This window comes from Amblyomma americanum, chromosome 1 (assembly GCF_052857255.1).
Source record: "Amblyomma americanum isolate KBUSLIRL-KWMA chromosome 1, ASM5285725v1, whole genome shotgun sequence".
In the NCBI taxonomy this organism is placed as follows: domain Eukaryota; kingdom Metazoa; phylum Arthropoda; class Arachnida; order Ixodida; family Ixodidae; genus Amblyomma; species Amblyomma americanum.
The window spans coordinates 244,753,176-244,776,267 of record NC_135497.1 but is presented as its reverse complement, the minus strand read 5'-3'; the positions used below and the strand labels follow the sequence as shown (position 1 = coordinate 244,776,267).

The 23,092-nt window shown below is 45.2% G+C and overlaps 1 protein-coding gene across 1 annotated transcript; it reads left to right on the top strand.

Annotated features, from left to right (window-relative positions):
- Positions 1–2,820: 2,820 nt before the first annotated feature.
- On the top strand, positions 2,821–6,969 carry LOC144114860 (uncharacterized). The gene is made up of 5 exons (XM_077648861.1): positions 2,821–3,010; positions 4,663–4,724; positions 5,414–5,509; positions 6,213–6,239; positions 6,847–6,969. The coding sequence occupies exons 1-5, from the start codon at positions 2,890–2,892 to the stop codon at positions 6,910–6,912; spliced, it is 372 nt and encodes a 123-aa protein (XP_077504987.1). The 5' UTR covers positions 2,821–2,889; the 3' UTR covers positions 6,913–6,969.
- Positions 6,970–23,092: the final 16,123 nt, after the last annotated feature.

Here is a 23,092-nt window from a genome sequence, read left to right as displayed (position 1 = left end):
GAAAATGTTTTAGTAACAACAAGATGAAATTGTGTGAATTGTTTTAGTCTGGTTTCGTGTTTCTTATTTGATCTAAGACCGTAGTTTCAAGAAAACCGAAATACAGACGCATAAAAAATTAACTTCCATGTTTTCTACCTTTTCCTTACGTCACCTTATGCTAACAGTATTTTAGTGCAGTTTTTGAGGCAGGCGTACATTTTGTAGTACGTAAATATTGTATGGCTTACAGAAAACAAAACCCGGAGTCAACACTGACCAGCAGCTGTGGTCCTCAGAAATACCAGGTAACGTCGCTGTGTGTCAAAAGAAGGTCAAATTCCTTACCAATCAAAGGAGATCGATCCGACGATGTCCAGTTCGCGAGGCGAGCACGAAACGCATAGGGCAGAAAAGTGCATTGCTTCATATATGCTAATAACTGGGTGCGTCATGGCAAAGAAACAGGTCGAAATTGGAAGGGCAGAAAAATAAAAAATAATGCTTTTGCATTGTAAGCACGGTTACTGGTTTTAAGCGCCCTGCATAATTTTTCATCTAGCCTAATATTATCTATGATGGCTCCGCCAGAAGTTGCTAAAAGAAATTCTTCATGCCCCACCGCATCTTGCGTCCTGAAGAAAAAATAATGCGTCACATTTCGGCCGACGGATGACATTTTCCAAAGATACATTTCAACAGCGTATCTGCTCAATATCGTCCTTGCCAGCCGTCCCCAATAGCAGACGACTTAGTAATCCGCTGTCGCCAACTGTTATTTCACCAATTGTGCAACCTGATGCCAGAAGTTATCTTTAGTACAACAGCTATTTGCAAGTTATTGTCGAAAGTGATCCCATCGGTTGCAAGCGGCCCAGATGACTTGCCAGCAGCAGCTACAGAAAAATTGTGCAGATACATTGCCATTGTATTTTACTCGATTATTTGAAAAGACTTTGCAAGAAGGACTCTGGCAACAGACCGTAAATTAGCTCGCGTTGTGCCCATCCATAAAACTGGTCCCAGAAATTTAGTAGAAATCTACAGGACAGTGTCTCTAACAAGTATAGCTTGCAAGACAATGGAGCGTGTGATTTACACTTGTATCATGTAACGACTCGTCAAACATCATTTACTTAACCCCGCTCAGCACGGGTTTCGTCAAGGTATGTCCTGCTTTACACAGCTCAATGAGTTAAAATATGATCTGGCAGTTGCTATTGATAAACAGAAGGTTATCGATTCTATTTTTCCGGTCATCCAGAAGCAATTTGATGGTTTTGCACATGACTTCCTTGTTTCTAACTTACGCGGTTACAATTTGAATGAAAGGGTTATCTTGCGGATTTCTGAGTAAATATCCCTTTGCTATATAGAAGTGTGTAGTTGTTGGTGATCGCTCCTCGTAGTATGGTCCTGTCAATTCGGGCGTTCCCCAGTCCTCTGTTCTGGGGCCGCTTCTTTTTTTGTTATACATAAATATATTAATGCTGATGTTACTTCTTCGTTCAAAATGTTCGCAGACGACTGCAAGATTTATAGAGTTATAGATAGTTCATTTGACGTGCAAATCCTGCAAGGTGACTTAGATAAGATAGCCGTGTGATGTAATAATGGGGACTTGACTTTGCATAATAAAAATGTGTACACGTCATCTTTTCGAGGAAGCACTCCTACCCGTCTTATACATACACTATCAACCAGGTGACCTCGAACGAAGAGCAGAATTGTAAATACTTAGGCGCTTACCTTACTGCTGACCTGAGGTGATCAAAGCATGTTTAATACATCGTGAAGAAAGCACCTGGTATATTAGGTTTGTTGAGAATAAATTGCAGCCATCTTCCAAAGCGTTTCAAAAACAAGTATATTTCACTCGCATCAGCACGGTACTTCAATATGCTTCTGTGGGCCGGGAACCACACGCTCAAGAGCTAAATTAAAAACAGGAAAGAATTCAAAATGGGACAGTCCTCTTTGTCCCTATAAATTATGACAGGACACTATGTATGACAGAAAGCAAAAGTCGCAAGATCTTAAAATTCTAAGAAATCTGAGATTAAAATTTTTACGCAACATTTTCTCTTCCATGGCTGGTATAGACGGAACAAATTGTTTGAAGCCGCTGATCTATGCTTCGAAGTGAGGAGACCACCATTTAAGACTTCATGAATTTACTTTTAAAGGTGACGTACTCCGCTAATCGTTTTTTTAAACAGTTCATGAATAGAATGCTTTGCTGCCACATATTGTTAATTTTGTACCAAATTAACCCTTTTATCCCGCGTTAAGTAAGTTTTTTTTTTGCTTTGAGAATATGAAAGCGCCCGCCCCCCCCCCCCCCCCCCCCCACCCCCCCCCACCCCCGCTGAAATGTCTACACGCGATGCAACAGCCCAATAAAGAAATGATGTTGGCAATTTACATACATGCATCGCAAGACCTACGGAAAAAACACATTAACCTCCTAGTTTCTGACGCTCGAGCGAAAAGTTGAAAAGTTGACGTAATTAGCATATAAAGGAGCGCCATGAAAAGTGACATTAAAGTATTGCGTAATGTTTCGTTGTGTTGCTCTTTGCGATAGCCCATTTCGTCATTTTAGTGGCTCGTGTGCTATAGAAACGTAGAATAGGATTACTCTTCACGTTGGCTAACTAAGTGGCGCAAGCCCTGCTTTCTTCAAGTGCGCGACAAAAACATCTCCTTCACGCCCAGCCTTACTTTTTGCTTTTTCTTTTCTGCTGATATTGGACAAGGCGGAGAAATCACGCAAGTGCTTCCTTTGGTTATCGCAAAACTGCGAGTGAAAGATTAGGAGCGGACGGGTGCTTTATAAGCAGCCTTTACGGCAGCGGTAGGGCGCGTCAGCACAGAAGCACAGAGCAGACTCCTGCCTCCACCCAAGCAATGAATTCGAGAACCCTCGTTGGCCTTATGCTGGTCGGCCTGCTCGGCCCGGCCTCTGCGGACGATCACGAGCACCACGGCTCCGTCTGCCGTGCGCCCGAGTTCCACGGCTCCGTCTGCGGTACGTACCGGCGGCATTCCTTTGCTCTTAGCTTATATTCTGTCACTATGGTCGTTATGACGATGGCTGCGGAGGTGAAGCAGAGAGTCAGAAATTCGTGTCACTTCAGACCATTTCTTCAAAAAAAATATTAATAACGGACTAAGAACTCATTTCCTAGGCGTGCATAGTGCAATTGTTGCCGATTAAAGCATACGGGTGCTGTAGAAATTAACATCCGGTGCTGAACGAGTCATTTCGTGTGATTCTACCCGCTTTCTTCAAGCCACGGCTTAAAGTTGCTCACGAAGTTGTTAATAATATTCTTAACACTCCAGGCGTACCAGAAGTTTATGGCACTTTTTTTATTCGTAACAATTTGTACTCGTGCCACAGACACGGTTCTTGCGCTGTAGTGGTAAAAAATTCGGCATAATCAGGCCCTTTGTGTACACTTTATTATTAACTTTAAACTCTGCGCCCCGAAGGCATTATGAGGGCTCTGACTCTGCACCACGCGTCAAAAGGATACTAATCTCAACAGTCAGATGAGAAAAGTATGTTCTGGACGCGGTGTTTAATTCTTTTCTCAAAGGAAGTCTTCTCTTCATCATTCCTGATTAATGAATACTAATTTCTGACAAAATTAAGACGTGTGAGAACTCAAAGTGCACGGAATAGTGAAGATTATAGACGGGGTTATAACTATTGCTCTATAAGTTCAAAATGCACGTATACTACGCTTCTATGAATTTGTGATATTTATTGTACGTGTTGCAACGCAACATATCCTCGTTTATAGTGCTCATAACTAATTCTGTCACAAAATCACGTAGCACTTTTGTTGAAATGAATAGTTTTCACAATAATTTTGCGGGCTCTTTTTTCGCTCGTTTGTGGCATAGAGTCGCGCAAAAAATATATATATTATCACCCAGAAATTGGTAATGAATGTTACAGGCGGCATTAAAGAGCGTCCAATTCTTATTGCAGTTGTAGGTAAAGGACCCATATTTTCATTTAGACCATAAAAAAAAACCGTGGAGCAAAGAATAGAACATAGATGTCAATTAAATCTATAGCCTCTGTTAAATACGAGCCCTAACTGCTAGTTAAAGCGTGTAATTTCGTCCTCTTGACCTGCCTGAACGGTGTAACATGACACTATTGGAGGTGAGCCGTTTAGAGTATGCGTGAAACACCTTCCCACTTTTATGTTTGTTGGCATGATCACAAAAGCGCAATCTGTTTGATAGCGCTAAACGACTTGGACACGCTTTGCGTAACATTTAGACGGGCGGAGGCTGCAAAAACTCCGCGAGCGTGTCGTTAACCTCCCCCGACACCCAAACCAAGATTCGGAGAGTAATCTGCCGTGTCTCGCATCGTCATTTATAGCATGTATATTTAAAATGCATTTTGCTACAACCAGGGCAAAAAAAAAATTGTAAGGTATTTTTGGCGCGCCTGGTTCGCCAATGAGTCCGGTTTTCAATCAGTGATGAAATACGAATGTCAGTAACCATTCGCTTGGAAGACCGTAGACACCTACAAAGGTTTATTTTTCCGTGCTTTAGTGCATGAAAGGTATACAGGTTTTCCCATTGAGATGTGAACGCATCGCGTACGCAGAGCCTGCTTCAACACGTTTTCATTAATTTTTTCCTTTACAGCCATGGAAGCCGAAGCGCAGGTCGCACTTGTCGGATGCATCCAGGAGCACCTCGATGAAGCGGTCTGAGTCATTATTGATCATTTCTTTCTAGGTAGCTTTAGCATAATTGCCACGACTTGTTTCAATACTATTCTGTAAATCATATCTTCCGACGTATGGCATCCCGCAGTTTCGCGTTCGCTGTGCAAATGTGAGGCGCTATCACCAAGAATGGCGTGGGGGCATTTTAATTCTCAAGGGAGCAGCGTGCGTTGGAGTAATCCCAAAGTGACGACACAGAGACAGCGCCATTCCCTTATGATTACAACTAACAATTACTCGACGTGTCTGTGAGAGGAAGCCCAAATATTTGTAGTTTCAGGTGCTTCAGTATCGATGGCAGATGCCGGGGCTAGCAAAAATCTTTTCCTTCCTTTTTACTATTATTTTAATAAACAACCACTACCACCACGAGACTGCCAACCATCAGCGGCTGTATAAATATACTGCTCATGTATGCCCCTGACTATGTATCACGGCAATTTACTTTTCATCATGCTGGTAAATTGTTTACCCCATTTCGTGCCTTGTGTACATCGAGCGGCGTTGCAAATAAATGTACTACTACGAATTCGTAAGCCGATATAGGTTGGCAAATATGCATTTTTACTTACTTTTTGCAGGAACAAATCAATTGTTTCAAAAAGCTTAAATTATAGTGTTTTTGCCTCTTTAGCGTAGAAATTGCCTAATGTGCCTCTTCTTTTTAGACTGCTACCAAGCTGAATACAGTCAAGGAACGTCTCGAATGCGACCAGCTTCACTGCGTTTTCCAGAAAATGTGTGAGAGGAACCAGGGAACTCTGGTGAGTAGTGTTTGGTGTTTTGATTTGGTGTGTTTTCTCTACTTATATCAACAGCCGACAAAATAAAAGGAATACGATTTTGGATCGAAAGAATGAACTCTATGATCAGGATACTGATTTTGTGTTGGGGTTTTTCGCCGGAAAGCTAAATTTTGGCGCTTTCCAGAGACTATATCAAGTGCCTTTTTTAAGAAATATATAAAGTATCAGATTCCTTACGGCAGTTGTACTTAGGATAAAAAATTTCACCAGAATAAAATATTCAGCAGCGCCGCACAGGGATGTGAAATGAGACTAATTAATACATGCAGCATTAGCTAGCACAGACATTCTTCAAAGAAGCAGGTAATGCCAAGTAACATTAACTACACTGTACAGGATATGGCACACACCAAAATTTCTGCATTGTACACTATTTCGCGTTCCATGAGCCCAATGGGTTTCACCAAGGGCTTCGGGACGTTCACGAGGCTGAATTATTTGTAAAAGAACACGAAACAGTCTTTGTTGCGCACTTCCCAAGTGTAAAAAAAAAGGGGGGGGGGGCTTTGCACGTTTTAAGGGGAGGGAGGTGGCAGAAGTAGGAGGGTATTATTGATAAATAAAAGAATTCAAGAAAGTGGCTTCTAATGTCATGTTCGATTTGGAACGTATTTAGCGAAATGCGCTGGTTGATGTGTAAATTCTGTTCCTTCCATTTCAGGAGCACTCCGGGAACGAATTTTTCACGGTAAGCGATGTTCTGCGTCTGCTTTATTTTTATGCAGTGAGGAGCGCCATAAATCAGTGTCAGGGTTGATATCACCAAAATAATGAAACAGAGATGACTAACAAAAGGTAGACCAAACGCCTTTAGCCAGTAGCCAACAACCACCAGGACCTCTTGGTCCAAAAGTAAGCATAGTCGAAGGGAAACAAATTATATATATATATATATATATATATATATATATATATATATATATATATATATATATATATATATATATATATATATATATATATATATATATATATATATATATATATATATATATATATATATATAAAATCAAACGATTCGCATTGCCTCCGCACCGCATGTTAAAATTTAAAAATGCGTCTGTTGACACTACGGTTCTTGAATCTCAATCTTAGTAAATTGATGGTGAATTAAAATAAATACAATCATTCTTTCCCGTACACAAAAGCTTGCCTGTATTCTCAGAGACCACTCTCACTGCGCTTGTATTCTACTCCAGTTCTCCAATCACGAAAGATATAAGGAGCGATGAATTCAATACCTTTCGCAGTACCTTCCTCGTCGCCTGATTTCCTTTCCTCCCGTCTGTGTTCAGGATGCCGAGAAGGAGGCCTTCCGCAACGCCATCTCTGCCTGCCGCGAGACCGTCCTCCACGCCTAAAAAAGTCACATGGCCTTTGGTAAATTTCGTTTAAAATAAAGATGTCACGCCCAAAAACTGCTTCGACCGTGATTAATTAAGGCTTGCTGTGAGCACCCCTTTTGGGATTTAGCACGACAGCGAATATGCACTCCTCGTAACGGGTAGGACGAAAACTGTTAGTCGATATGCCCATTAACTCTACATAAAGTTCTGCTAACAAACATTCTTTAGGTGCCTTTTGAATCAGACAGCTTTAGAGTTTTCGTTAAATAAAAACCCTGCCGATGTCCGGTTTTACAGAATTCACTGACTACTCGAGAAAGGTTAGGAACCTTGTGACGTAATCGAAACTTGCCCACCATGAGAGGTTGCAATCTGGCCACCGGATTGTGATTTCTACACACAACTTAATATAGAATATCTGAATAATAAACACGAAAAAATTTGATATATGCAAATGTAGGAGTGAATCCAAACTCCTATTAAGATAAGGATTTAAGTCGTGAGTATGGGCTCATGCTCAGATCATGTCCTGTGTTTTCGGGACGATGGCGTGCGCTTAGTTATATTTTTTAGTTGTTTGCTGGCAGCGGAGCGGAGGAACGATTTACTGCCGAGACCAAGCACGTTTTAGGCCGAGGCAGCTTTGCGTCGGAAGACGGCGTTTTGTTCCTTCTCCAGTGATAGCTTAAGCGGGTGCGGCCGCTATAGTGAACTGCATGGGGATGTGGTAGAAGCACTGTCAGAGTTACACTATGTCGCTGCGCGGGGGGCGGGCTCCTTTGTCGCGTGTCTCTGTCGACTCGTGGGCATGCCACTTGGCCACTTCAATGAGCCCAGGTATGTATTGAGTTGAAACGAGTCAGCGAGCCGAAATGGGTCGAAAGTCGGAATGAGTGAGTGAGCCCAAATTAGACGTGAGTCGAAATTAGTCAGTGAGCCCAAATCAGTCTTGAGTGGAAATTAGCGAGTAGAGAGGAGTAGTGACTCGAAATGAAATGTGAGCAGAAGGGAGTCGTAACGAATGCCTTACCGCGGATCTGTCATGAGTCGGAGTGAGACCACATAAGCTATAAGCCTGAACGTGATGTAATCATGAGTTCGAGTGAGCTGGATTTTGGGACTTTGTAAGCCTTAGTTTGAGTGAGGCCGTAAGTTGACCCTACTTTTGAAAGTAAATCTAACTGCGCATTCATGATTTTTGCCGAGTTATGGATTAATATAAAGAAAGCAAAGGCTACCTTGAACTCCGTCACTTCATTACCTTTCCCGCTTTTTATATTTTGTCTTTGTGATGGCGCAGTGAAAGCTCCATCAGATTCTGCTCTGTGTGGTCTGCCTATCGCTTATCGCATATCCTGGCGCACGCTTTCCGTGTTCTGGGAGAATATACTGACGCATTTTCAAGACTAAGCCGATAGCGGCGTGTCTGCTTGCTTCCAGAGAGTGAATGTGCACGCTTCGTTCTTTCAAACACATTCAGAGCTCTAACGCTACAGTGCGGTAGCGCAAGTGCGCAATCAGACATTTTTTTCATACTTCGCGTGCTTTTGCTTACATGCTGTAAAATAGTACCGCGAAGGAGATACCTGCGGATAAAGGCTCCGTGCAGGGAGCAGGGACGCTGCCGGCAGCGCCACGCTCAGCGCCGCCGTGGTAGATTCCGCAGTACTGAGTAGGCTGAGGAGGTGAACGGCAGCCACCCCCTTGCCTTTTACTGCGTTTTGGGCACGGCCAGCGGCCGCGTTCGTGTGTTTTTACATGTTGTGCTCGATGCGATGTCGCAAATGATATTCACTGGCTTCATGGCCATTAAGGGTGTGCAGGAATACCTCCATCCCGCCTCTCTGACGGCCAGAAAGAAGTTATATGACGCTGGACATGTTACTTCTGTGAGCGAAGTGGACGGCGTCAAAGTGCAGTCGAAGTGCCATTCTCAGCAGGGAAACAAGTTAACTGCATTTTATTGCGCGTGAGTAAAACTGACGTTCTTAACGTAGCTGTTGCCTCGGCTCGAAAACGGGCACCGATGTTGGAAATGTATGTTCTGGACCGTTTCTGTGCCTTCCGTGCCGTAACCTGCCATACGCCCCTAATCTTGTAAGCCTCGTTTCATAATTTGGGGCACTATTATGCACTAAACGCTTGACGTGTATTTCAAGCTGGTCCGCGTGGTATCGCACGCACAAAAAAAAGATGCAACAGCTCTTCTCAGGAATAAGACTCCTTTAAAGAATTGAACTTTGCTCGTCTCTGACAACGATTTGGAAAGCGATTACTCGGCGGTAACGTAATCAATCATGACATACGTTCATAATGTGCGAATATTTGTTGTTGTTGACTAGTTTGGTTCTCCAAGTTCGTATCAGCTGTTGTATTTGCATTGCGTTTACTGCAGCTAAGCAAGGAAGACCGCCAACTACAGGCTGGACACTGCAGCTGCAGGTACGGCGGTGCAGGAAGCTGCAAGCACAGCGCTGCCGTCGCGCTTTACGGGAATATACACGAAGATGACTCGTGCACATCTCAAAGGCAGAAGTGGGGAAGGCCAGCAAAAAAGCCGCGTGTTGATGATAAAGCGTTAACTAAAGAAATTTTTGATGGTAAGCATTGTATTTCAGTGCCCAACTCATGCATGATAAGTGTACTTATGCTTGTATTAGCAAGCATTTTCTTGTGCAGTTGTTAAGCAATCCAGAGGAAAAAGACAAGATTTCTGCCTTCCAATTATAGCAGCCCTGAAGTGTGCTCCAGCTTTATTTCTTCTAATGTACTTGCATATTTTCTTACAGCTAACATGCACCCATACGTCGGTGGAAGAGAACCTCCGGAAGCTTTGGACTCAAGCTTCGTCAAAAATCATTTTCCCGACATTAACTGTCCAATGACACGAACCTTGAGAGCACAGAATGGAACTTGTTAGGGTGCATGCAAGACAGTGCTCCAGGATATCATAGACCAAATAGTTCTTGAAGAAGACATTACAAAGTTGAAGAATCTTTTGCAGGAGCCAAAAGAGGATCTGCGCACTTTAATTGTCAGTGGGCAATTTTCAAAGATACTCATCAAAAAAAGACCATGAGCAGCACATGACGACAGAGATAGCCGATTACTACACAAAAAATATAAAATGTGCAAGTGTTCTGCGGCTAAGGGGCAGGCTAGTAATTTTAGGTGCGTACTTTGCCTCTTTGTTGACATGCTACATTTGAGAATTGTAGTGGAATGTATCTGCTAAATGTCCTAAAATTTCTGACAGGTGGCACCAAGAAAGAAAACTAAGGATAACGTATACTCACTAGCACACACTATACTTCGATCGAGGAAGTCGCCCCAGGAGCTGTTGCAAGCGCTTTTCAATCGTCGAGGATTTTACTCGAAGGCCACTTCATATGGTACGTTTTCCAACATCACACCATTGCACTTTGGGCTAATTTAAAGTTATTTTTCAGGCATGAAGATGGAGCCAGTGGCACGAAAGGAGTTCGAAGAGAAAGTTGGCACACACGTTGTAGAGGACATGCTTGACTTAAAAATTTGTACTCACACAATGCATACAATCTTGTTGCTCATAAATGGGTACATAACCACTGCATATTTCTACCTCTTCTTTTGCATACAGTCTAGTCTGATGTGACATGCATTTCAGAACGGGACTTTTTTTCCGGATTGGAATTGCCAAAACAGCGCAGCCATGGCTTTGAGGAAGCACTGGTGGGCTTTTTGAAACTGCAAGTGCTGTTTTCCTACTCGGGGTAAAGTGCCCATTCTCAAGGAGAGAAGACTTAATCATTGACGCAGAGCACCAGCTTACATTTTTGCCGTACATTAAGTACACCAATGACAGACTGACCCTACTTCCTAGCCACCGATACTACACCCAGGTGCAACTACTGATGTACATCTGCAATATCAACGAATGCTTATTCGTTGTTCATTCAAAGAGACAAAGCGTCACTCTCATTGTAGAGAGGGACAGCCACTTTCTGTGCTCAGCTGTGCGGGCGTTGGAAGCTTTTTCACCTGGCTCCTCCCCGCCCTAGTCAAGAAAAAAACCTTTTATTTTGAATAAAACTTCTGTTTATGGGAAGGTAACACGGGCCTGCCGACTCAAAGTGGTGCATGACTTTAGGCCTCACTATTCAGAGCGCATAATATGTGGTGGCAAATTTGCTCAAACGCAACAGACGTGAAATATATCGCTCATTGCTGAAATCATCTCTGTTGGTACACTTGCATTAAGGATGTTGAACATCTTTATACGCTGAATAACCCTTTTTACATGAATTCGTACCTGTGCAATCTGGTACGTCTCGTGCACCTCGCTCTCAGAAAACTGGTCCTGTCCTTGCAAAAAGGGAAAAATCACTAGTACTGCCTGTACATCTTCAAGACCTGCTCTTACATAAACCTGGGAACGCATTATCTGCCATCACAACATCACCTGGTTGAACCAGGTCTAGAAATCCAGAGTCCACTGTAATAAAAGCCTATTGAACATGTGCCTACATATGTCTTTGAGCGGAAGCAGACTGTGCCACATGGAGTGACTCCAACAAGAAATTTTACTATATATCCACCCTTGTAGTGCAAATACAGCACTCTCTGCTGTTGCACAGTGCAGGGCTGTTCTCTACGGACCTCGGTACAATCAGTTATCATTGAACAGTCCTCGTAATGCACTTTGAAGCAGTTTGGCATTATCTGCCTAGTGATATCCACAGGAGGACGATAGATCCACTTCTGCGTGACAACTCTCCGCGTTCGAAGAACACTCTTAAAATGGCGAGACACTGTATTTCTGGATACAGAGAAAAGCACTGCAAGAGAAGAATAAGTGACACGAAGCTTAATCTTCATCAAAAATAGCACAAGACTGTGTGTCATAGAAACGTCACATGAGCGGTCTGCAGAATGTGGCATCATGCTCAGCAGGAGAGCAAATACATCAGGGGACACTCCGCACAGATCTTTCATGGCAGGTGCACAGGCTTGGACGCCGTCGTACCCAGTGAAGCAAGCTGTCCTGGAGTCCCCAGCAGACTGGCGGGAAACCACAAGGGGCTTGCACTGCACTTCTGTGTCACAAACTTCTTTGTGATTCACTTGAGTGCACGCCTCATTTAATCGTGAGGAACATAAAAACACTGAAAATGTGCATGAAAAGCTTGCGCTGTCGTCGGTTTGGAAAGCCTGCATAGAAAAACAAAACAGGTGTTGGTGATTAGTACTGAAAAGCTTAGTCAGTTGCTCTGCAACCACATGAATACACATGAATTAACATTGAAAAGTTTCAATCCATAATTATCAGAGCAGGCAGCCAACTGTTGAAACGTTTTTCAAACCACCCAGATGCAGGCAGTGTGCACTTACATAAGCAGACAAAGGGAGATATAGAGGCAGTGAAATGCAGCATGCACTTTACTAAAGTAATACTGAGATTTGAGCGAGTTCGTACGGCACCTTGGAAAAAAATGCACAAAAAAAGGGCGCAGAAAGAACAGACATTATAAACTCTGTACTCGGTACAGATACTTTATTTACAAAACACAGAATGAATACACACACCAACAAAAGAGAAGAAATCAGTACGGCACATCTAGATATGACAACTCTCTTTCATTCAGAACAAATGATGTATCATTAACAGATCACTTGTCCTGCATGAAAGGAAGTTTTCATATCTAGACGCGCCTTCTTGATTACTTCTCCTTTGTTGTTTTGCTAATATGTGTTTAATTTGTGTTTTGTGAATAAACGATCAGTTGCGAGTACAGAGCTTGTGGTGTCTGTTCTTTGTACGTCCTTCGTCTTTGTCGCTGTTTTTTCCAAGATGCATTTTATTAACGCCGCCTAATGATGTCATTTATTTTTTTCTGGCACTGCAATTATAAACTACTACCCTGAGCTCCAGCAAGTACACATGGCAATATTAGAGCCATTTATTTTGGAGAAGCTTTAAACCCTGCATAAACAAGCAGGTGGCGGCAGCCACATATAAAAATAAAGAACGGCAGGCCATTGCTCAGTGTTCATCCCAGATTGCTCACCTTGTCTTCTTTCATTGTTGTTACTGCATCAACAGCCATGCGAAGCACGTCCCGATTAGATGGGTGTTGAATGAGAAGACCTATATTGGAGGTGTCTGCATCGCCGCAGCTTGATGCCTTGTCTCGGTCACCAAAAGTTTCAGATGTGGCTGAGGCTGATGGCAGAGGTGCGACTGACGCTGATGACGCTTTAGCTCTCCTCTGGTGCAACCTGAAAGCATATGTGACACTCACAAGATAAAATATTTCTCCTATTGCTCCTTCTTGTGAACTTTACATAATGCAAATTACCAGCTGCAATGAAATGCTGCGCACTAGTGGAACTTAGAACTTCACTCAGCGGTGAGATCAGTACATTTTTCATGGTACGATTACGGTGCAAAAAACACGTCCGATAACTTTCATATCTTGAAAGCATTTTCATCGCATCGACGCGGCTGAACCTGTATGCATCCGGGAATATGGTTCGGTAATATCCCGGATGTGTTGAGATTGCGCTCTTTTCTTCATTGACGAAATGAAATAGAGCAAATCCTCGTGTCAATGTTCGGACCCACTCAGAACCGTCGGCTTGACTGAAAAAAAGACAAGCATCCATTAACCGAACGCTCATGCCGCCACGTTCAGACTGCCACGCTAAGGCGTTCGAACGGGAAACTCTGCCGAGCGTTTGCCACATTTTTCGATCCATGTGAAGGTGCATGCACGGTAACTTCTTCGCGTACAACCAACACGTAAACAACGCCAACACCCCGGCGCGCAATTCGAGCGCTCTAAAAAAGTGCGAGAACGGCTGTAGCAGTTACGATCTCAGAAGTGCAGTGTTAGAAATGCAGTGCTAGCAGACATTAAAAGGAACTGAATGCGGCCTGATGCACTAAATTACAATGGTCCGCAAGTCAACACGTACACACCTACGCACGCACGAGGTTCAAAAATCAATTCCCAAAAACATCAGAGGCTAAAGCGCGACGAAACGTCTGCGATTAGAAAGTAGGGCTGTTGGTGTCAAGCTGCTAAATGTACGCAGGAAGATTTACGCACTACACTTGAAACGAACGCTAAGATTAGCGGTAAATATGGCAAATGACTTAGTTGTTTCTCCGCACTGCGGTGATCCACTTGTTTCGACGGTCTCTTTCGTCCGGCCTGCATGGGAATATGTACAATTTAGTACCAAGCTGCCCTTCGCAGCTATGGCAATTGTTAACGCAGCAGTACCAACGGTTGCTTTTTCTTTTCACACTTTTTGTGCCGAGACCACCACCACTACCACTGCTGCTTGCCATCGTAACTGCGACTGAAAGCGTGCAGCGAAGCGCGGCACTTCCTCACCGCCTACCCAGAGTTTCGTCGGAGCTGCGATAGATAGCGCAGGGCTCGTGAGCAAACTTCACTGCACGGAGCCTATATAGCAAAGAAACTGCATTGGTTGTTTATTAGCCGCCGCCCCCCCCCCCCCCCCACGATCAACAACGTAACGAAAGGAACTTGATCCTAATGTGAATGTGAAAGAAACTATTCTTAGGTAATTAACTAATTAAGCGAATTACAAACGTAGCTTCAGGAACGGCATCTGATGGGAAACTAAAACATTGGTTGCACCCAGCTGTGGTGCACTGTTTGGAGTTGTTGAAATTGTAGGTTTAAAGCGAAAAAAAAATCCTATGAACTTACGCCCAATTCATGCTTGAAAATTCGCTTTCAACCTAATATGGCTTGTAGCCTAAAGATGTGCGTTATAACGCGCATTATTAGTGCCTTAATAGTGCGCTTTCAAATTGGTATGAAGATAGAATTAACGAAGTTCGAGAAGCGAGGTGACCCAACGGGATCGTTGGTTAAGAAATGCAGTTGTACATCTTTAGGCAGTGCTTCGCTATAGTTTTGACAGACGCCAGGTACAGTCCAAGTGACTTCACTTCCTCGTCAATCTTTGTCTATTAGCAGAGCGCCTTCAGCTCACACACTGTCATCACCCTAGAAGAGCCGCTATACCTGGTTAAGGAGATTTCATTCCGCATGTAATGGCACTGACAACGTTATTAACCGTAACAAGCCGCCTTCAGCTCGACACCATGCAAATGCGCCACGAAAAAGTGTCATGTTCCGGCTTCCGCGAAAGTTCAACAGCACTTCCATCGCTGCCGTCATATAATACGGACTAGGTGAAAGGAGGCCCTGTGGCTCCTTCTGGATTTTGTCCGCGGTCGCTTTTTAGTCGTTTCAATAATAAAAGCTTTGTTCTGATGGGTTTGCTGATTTCATTGTTCATCCAGTGACTGAAGGAATGAGTAGAGTTTCGAAGCAACAAACACATTTGAGTATATCACAGCCGAATAAAAAGCTCTTCCGTCTGGAAGCCCACTGCAGGCAGATGCAACCCAAGAGCGAAGTAGCAGATGCCCCTCACAGGAGGCCCTCTAGGCGATGACGTGGACGCGGTCATAACGGCGCGGTTAATCGCTGGTTTATCGCAAGTCATGCTAGATTAGCTCCCTGCAAGGCTTCGGTGATTAACCACGGATTTACAGCGACGTCATGCAGATCGCCCGTAGCCAGTTGACAGAGTGAGAGCATTTGCCGCTTCAATCTCGAGTTGTGTCCGACTACAAATTTAAAAACACCGGCCTCCGATTAATTATGACGGAGAAGCGAATATGTGTGTTTTTGCCTTGTTCCTTTTCCTCGTTTTTTTTTTGTCTTGTGATTTCGGTTTTAGCGTGTACAAGTTGTCAGGAATGAAATTTTATTTAAAGTCTTTTTCTTCTGGCGCGATGACTTCGGGTTGGCGGCATTGCTTTTTTTTTGTGGCGATTATTTTCTTATTGCATGTGCCGGTGTAAACATGACCATGTTTGGGCTTACCACTGGTGAATAGAAGCTCTTGATAACAAACAAAGACAAACATACGTGGAATTTGTGCGTACAGGCGTACCACAGAAGTCAACGAAGAAAACCGGTATTTTTTTTCACGAGAAAATTGCGTTCTGAAATAAGCACCTAAAAAAGTCTGCAGAATTTCCTGAAAATAAACAGCGGAAATTCCAAGCCATACTTATACTGAATAGATAGGGGCGAAATTTCTTTACCAAAGTGCACCCATTACCAGCTCACCAACAGAGCTTATAGCTGTTTATATGTACTGGGCCCTTCGTTTCATGTTTTATTTTTTCAAATTTCGGTGATTAAAAATCGGGGAATATTTTTAGCTCAAATTGGAGGAAAAAATGGGTTGTTCATAAAAAAGTTACATAATCCAGGTTCTTCCGGATTCTTTTCACCGAAAAATGTGTATTTATGATGAACGCTAGTCTTTGTTCGGGGCACAAAACGTCCCATTTTTTGCTGAGCATTACAGAAACAAATGGGAAATGGCAGGCTGCGCTGAAGAACTACCTACTTCATCAGATTTGTTTTCAACTGTACCTATTAATTCGTCGCGTGCTTTAACAATCCCCTAAGCAGCGTGGGTGCAAGCCCTGACTGCCCTATACAGTGCGAAAACAGTCATTCAGCACCAGAGCAGCCATGTTAAATGCTGCAGAGCACCCTGGAGAGCGCTTTATGCATAGGTGCCGAATAAATGCCTGGTCAGTACCCTGTTTCTGGCCTCTGTTTCAAAACACACGCTTGTCTTCTCGATTCTCTCAGGCGGGATGTTTTTGTTACAGGCTCCGAAACACTTAAAGAAAGCCAACTTGCTCAAGGTTCATTTCAGCCCCGGGACTACATTGGAAGATGCGGACGGGCATCAGGGAAGGGACATAATATTTTATTAGTGAGCTAATATTACAAAACCTCTGATTAGCGTCTCACGTTTTTATTTTAGTAGGCAGGTTGTATTGACAGAATTAGAGCTGGTCCTCCAAACAGTTAAGCTGGTTAAGGCTACGGTTTGCCCATGTTAATACCGATTCATTGTTAATTAGCGTGGGAAGAGAGGACAGAGGAAAGAAAAATCACGCGCTTGAGCTACATATTTTTTAGCTTCGTCTGCCTTCTTCCTGCGTTGTTTAACTATAAGTAAAGCGGAGAAGAAAAATTTCCTTCAAAAATTTGTAGTAGGCGTCACGGGGCAAAAAATGCAACCCTGATAGGCGGCTTCACTCTGTAACACAGTGGCTGCGAGCAACTCTGACTTTGGCGTTTGAAAATCGGCGATCCAGAGCAAGTTTTCTTACTCGGCGAAACCGAAGAGGTTGCTTCAATGACTCATCTGGATTGAGATCCGGAATGCAGATTGGACGGCGATGGAAATCATTATCACTAGACTCCCTAGACATCTTGCTCTGTTCGGAGAGCTGCTCCAGAGAGCGTATTCGGAGAGCTGCTCCGGATCGACGATAGGAATACGCTATTATATAGTTACTCCCTGCACTTTCCGTCGCACTGGTGACGTCACCTCAGGGTCAGACAGGTGAATCGGGTTTGTCGCTTCCAGCTTCGCTTCTCTCAGCGGCCTTGCCGTTTCCAGCCACGTCGGAACTCAATGCGTCCTGTCGCTGCGCTTGCGATCCGGCCTTAAGATGACTGCATGGACCTCGTTGTCTGTGAAAGCGGTAAAAAGAAGGGTTCGCGCCATTTCCACTTGGGGCGTGTGAAAGCATCGGCCTTGGAATGCGCCGCGTAGAGAAGTGTGGTTAACCACCAAACAAAAAGTGGACTCGCTTGTCCCTTATGCAGCTATTGAGAAATACAAGCGTCGGGGAGCGAACTTATCTGCTGTCAGGAACTCAGGGTAGCGTGTTCCAACGGAGACACTGATTGTGCAAATTTCAGTGCGCGGCTATTAGGAGGGCCATGAAGGCGAAAACTGCCCGGCGTCGGCGTCTATGTCACCCCTGCACGTGGCAACTGTGGCAGGTGGCAGATGGTGCGAAAGAGGATTTTTCTCTTGCACTTTCCAGCCGTCCCCTCTCTCCCGTTCTGTGGAAGCGAAGGGAGGCGCCGGGCTAAGAAAGAATGACTGAGCGAAAATGCCAATGACCAAGAACAAATTAATCCAGAATGCAGGCGCCGTGCAAGACAGAGAGCCTCCAGAAAATATCGATTCGAGAATGAGGATTTCGGTACTTATTCCTTCGGCGCATTGCTGAGGCAAAGCGACCTGGGTCTCACAAGCCACACCGCGATGTCTTTCTTTTAAACACAGTGCCACGAGCCAGTGCTGTGCACCGTCGCTTAACCCCTGCACTATTGGCCCGGTTGTGGCATGAGGATGTTTTGAGTAGCCACCACAATATGAGTTAACAAACAACCGGAGATGAAACAATCTGGTACTGGGAGATGGCAGAGTTTGGGAAGAATCGGAATAGATCGGCGAGAGAAAGAAGACTGGTGTCGCATTTCGTCCGCATCAATCCAATAACTGATTGCTCCTCGATATATTTTAACACTTTTGCTTTCCAGGTCCTGTGGCACCAACAACGGGGCCTGAGCGCATGTTCCGAGCAAAAAGCTTGAAAGCGCTGAGCTTGTGTCCGTAAGAGCGAGGCCAGAAGCCAGCATTTGGCAAATAGCGCAGTGCTGATGTTAACATGACATCACTCGGGACAGTGCTTGCCACGCACTGCATCCACCCCTACAACGAACCCTTGATTTTCAGCGCCGCTATTCGCTGGCCGCCAAATGTCTGCCTATCGTAACAAATGGTGGCAGAGATGAAGCTCTGCATCATCCACTTGGGATAACCGCAATAGGGTAGCCATACTCCATTTCACACACCCGGTGCAACGCTGCCAAATGTAGCGCTCTTGATTGCACTCATCTGCTTCCTCTTTCACTCTCACCTAACTTCCTTTCCTTTTGGCGAGGTTGAGGTGCCCACCGGGAAGTTGTAGAGTTAGTGCGCCTTTGCTTTCCTCAAAACTAATTTGCCATGAGCATTGTAATAAACTATCTCTTATTGCTGACGACACGCTGTAGCTTTCTCGTGCCTTAGACCACTCGACCAGAACACAAATGCGAAGTAACACGCCTCCCTTCAGTGTCATTGCGTCTTCTTACGTAACTTTCACAGCGTTGCACCTGAACGAAGTATAGACGAGAGTACTATACTCTCGCACCGGGACCGGTTCGCGCGTACTCTGGGTCATCAGAGGCCATCTTCCCACTGGCTGCCAAACCACCTTTGCGCCATGCACTAAGAGCAGGCTTTATAGTGCTTAAACATGTGCGTGTCATCCTCCTGAAAGTACAAGTCGTCTGGGCACGACTGCGTTGGCTACTTATGCACTAACAGACGAAAACCAGCAGCTTGGTTGTGGAGCGCTGTCGGCGATGTGCGCGACGTGTGTCGAGATCTCTGCCGCTGTGGAGTGCTCAGCGTGCATAGTTTCCAACTAGGCGTTAAAAATGCGGACCTGCGTCAACCCGACCACGGCGGCTGCGTTTTTATGGAGGCAAAACGCTAAAGCGCTCGTGTGCTGTGCGATGTCAATGCACGTTAAAAGATCCCCAGGTGGTCGAAATTATTCTGGAGCCCTCCACTACGGCCCCTCTTTCTTCTTTCACTCCCTCCTTTATCCCTTTCCTTACGGCGCGGTTCAGGTGTTCAACGATATATGAGACAGATACTGCACCATTTCCTTTCCCCAAAAACCGATTATTATGCGTCAAATACGGATCGACATTTCGAACCCGACCGCGGCGGCTGCGTTTTTATGGAGGCAAAACGCAAAGGCGCCCGTGTGCAGTGCGATGTCAGTGCACGTTAAAGATCCCCAGGTGGTCGAAATTACACCGGAGCCCTCCACTATGGCCCCTCTCCCTTCCTTTCTTTTACTCCCTCCTTTATTCCTTCCCTTACGGTGCGGTTGAGGTGTCCAACCATATATGAGACAGATACTGCGCCATTTACTTTCCCCCAAAACCAATTATTATTATTACCCAAAAAACAATTTGCGATTTCTATATGGATTGCCGCGTATAACGAAATACGAGCCGACTAAAGCACAACACTATGTTTTAAACAGTCGACGAAACTGCGGGACCATATCAATACGTTTAGCATTCATTTACTGTGCTATGACAACATGCAGGTAAGATCGCAGCATTCGGGCATAAACGTCTCCTTTGAGGACATGTAAACCTGTTTCCCTGCTGCGAGACTGCTCTGCCGCTCTCCTCCCTGCAGAGGTTGCGTGCGCCGCAGCGGTGCCTAACCGTATACGTGTGGTGGTGGCTTTTTTGGGGCCTTCGGCTCGCGCGAAGCTCCCACACACGATTGTTGATGGCCTGTACCCACCGTAGCAACCACAACACCGACCGAATGAAGCCGCGTGCCAATGCTGCTGCTCAGCCATGCAAGAAGGGCAAGTGCAGCCCGATGCTACGTCGTTGGTTTTCTGTTTTGGCATGTTAGCGGCATCTAACTGTATCGCCACGCTGAAATATCGCGGTGGCATAGAGTATGACCGATAGAAACCAATCAATTTGGTGGAGTGGTGCCATTCGCCATGAGCCCATTTTGATCGTGGAGTCGGCTCGCATTTTCGTCTCAAGTGCTCAAGTGCCACACAAGTGGGTAGCGCTTCGTCAAGGCTTCCCGAATTAACCCATACACCGGATTTCGTAATATCGTGGCTACGCAAGTTTGTAATTCGTAGCTTGCACATGTGCCAGCCTCGGAGGCTTCGAGAGAGTGGCTTGGAAAAACCATTTTAGACCTGCTACCTCTTCACGTATTCCCGCACTACCGCGCAGAGGGCAGGCGTGCAGATGAAGTTTTTAGTGATGTTCGCTGCATTACTGAACCCTGCCTGACCGCTTCGCGGACATTTGCCCCGGTGGTGGACAAAGGGCCAGCAAAATCCATCTTCAGCTGACGCAACGGCCCCGCCGAAAGTATCAGGACAACAACCTCGATTTTTGCAAATTATGTCTCCAACTCTGGCGACGTGCAGCGTTTACATGGCGCCATTTAGCCGCTGCTCCCATGTACCGGTACCTACCCGCACCTGCACAAACTTCACAAGATTTTCCGTGCACAATATGCAGACAAATGTCCGTAGTGTCAGGGTAAACCTACATTAGAGCATGTCAGATGCACCTGCCCTAAGGCAGACTTAGAGCCTAAAATAGACCACCCGAGTGTGACACACTGGGAGCACTTGCTGGCGAGCCAGGACGAGGAAGCGCAACAATTTCTCGTACGCCGGGCCACGCTGGCAGCTGTCAAGTGCCGCATCCTGGAGCGAGGACCGAGAACGGCGCTTAGTGACCCGTAAGGGTCAAGAACACAAAATTTTCCGCCAATAAAGTTTTTTCCATCCATCCATCCATCCATCCATCCATCCATCCATCCATCCATCCATCCATCCATCCATCCATCCATCCATCCATGCATCCATCCATCCATCCATCCTGTGGCTAAACGCACGCTTGCGCAGTAGGATCAGATGGCCAAAACGGGTGAAATCACTCCGGCTAGGGTAGAGTAGCTTTCATCACAAAAAAACAACAGAAAAAAATTACAACGCGTACTGCCATCGTGGGAAAACCCGCGTTCTTTCGCATTCCTACACATAAGCAGGCTTAAGTGCCCTCATAACTTTTTCCGGAGCTGGAGCACATGAGGAAGGTAGGCAATTATAGGGATGGTCATCTTTCTGAACATTGTCATGACTGCGCGGAGAAGAATAAGAAACCATGCAAACCTTTTTTCAGCGCATGCAAGATAGTGGCCAAGCATAGGTGCCAGGATGTTAGAAAGATAATAGAAGCAGATTTGATTAGAAAAGCGGGTCCATCCTGCGTCAGCGCACCATCTGTGTCACTCACTAAAAAATAAAAAAAATTTTTGGGTGCGGCCACTTGATGTCGGCAGTGCTGTCAGTTTGACGTCATGCAGCAAGGTTATATGTAATGTGCTTGTTTGTCAGTAAAACTTTAGTTGTAAGTAAGCGCTCGTGGTGTCCCATCCTTCTTTGTCCCTGTTTGTTCTGCGCTTGTACATGACCGTCGCTGACACCCGGCTTAGCTAGGGTGCCTGGATGCCCCCATCGAGGCACCCTACCTCTAAGGCACAAGGAACGCCATCTACCTCATGGATTTCGCACTCCTATTGCGACTTACAGCCATCTTCGCTACATCCGGCATATTTCCTCATTATATCAGCTAATAAATTTCATAAACGTGTGCATCACAACATGTCGAATCGTATGACACCATCCAGAACCTCCGCGACAAACATTTCGGTCGTAATGCCCGTCTGAAGGTCCTCAAATGCACGGCCCTAATTACCTAACGTAATTTGTGCTCATTGTTCTGAATATTGCTGACCAGTTTCGAGCAAAGTTTTAAGCCGGTTCTTTCCAGAGACATTGACAGCAATGCATTGGAAGTACTTTAGACGTCAAACTGTCCTTCTGTGCACATCTAGTAGATGTACAAATGTCCAGCCGTGACATCTGTACAACATCCTATTTTAGAGGTACGGATGCATTTCTGATAATCCACTAAATATCCCCTGAATGTTATGAGGATAAATCTGGATATCTACTGGACATACACACTGTCCAGCAAGTGCCGTATTTGAGATGTCTATAGGCTCTATGTGGTTATCTGGAGTCAAGCTGGCGCCAGAGTTGTGGGCGAAACTTTATTAGTGGGAGCGCATACACGATACGGGCTTAAGCACTCATGTCACAGATCTCCCCTGAGAACACTTGGACCGAAAGAATGGACTAGGCGACAGGTGTACCCACACAGGCGCACATTTAATGTCTCTACGTCACACACACACTAGCACACAAAACTAAGGAAGTAACACAAAACACAGACTATAAATACACACGACCCGGGAACACTGCTACCAGCGTCTACTACTAGCGTTCTACTGTTAGCGGTCGGCGTTCGTGCTCACGGTTGGTTCGGTGCGACTGCGGCGTTGTATGGGCCCAGTAGCCGGCGTCGAGATGGCGTTCGACGTGCTGCGGCTTGCGTCGCTGGCTGCGTCGTATACAAGCTCCCGGTCCACGCGCCCGTGGAGGTGATGCCGGTGTTGGCGTTGGGGGCACCACCCTGATGGGTCGCAACAGCGCTGGAGACACGCCTGGCCGTAGCAGGTGGTAGCGTCCTCAGTTAACTCCCCGAAACAGGCTCAGGAACGGCGGAAGTCCACGATGCGAAGCCGTAGAATGCGA

What these genes read in the sequence shown, in the direction of transcription:
- LOC144114860 (XM_077648861.1), top strand. Translation starts at nt 2,890, where the DNA reads ATGAATTCGAGAACCCTCGTTGGCCTTATGCTGGTCGGCCTGCTCGGC. An exon ending in GTTCCACGGCTCCGTCTGCG is followed by an intron (nt 3,011 to 4,662) that starts GTACGTACCGGC and finishes TTTCCTTTACAG; the next exon opens with CCATGGAAGCCGAAGCGCAG. An exon ending in AGGAGCACCTCGATGAAGCG is followed by an intron (nt 4,725 to 5,413) that starts GTCTGAGTCATT and finishes TCTTCTTTTTAG; the next exon opens with ACTGCTACCAAGCTGAATAC.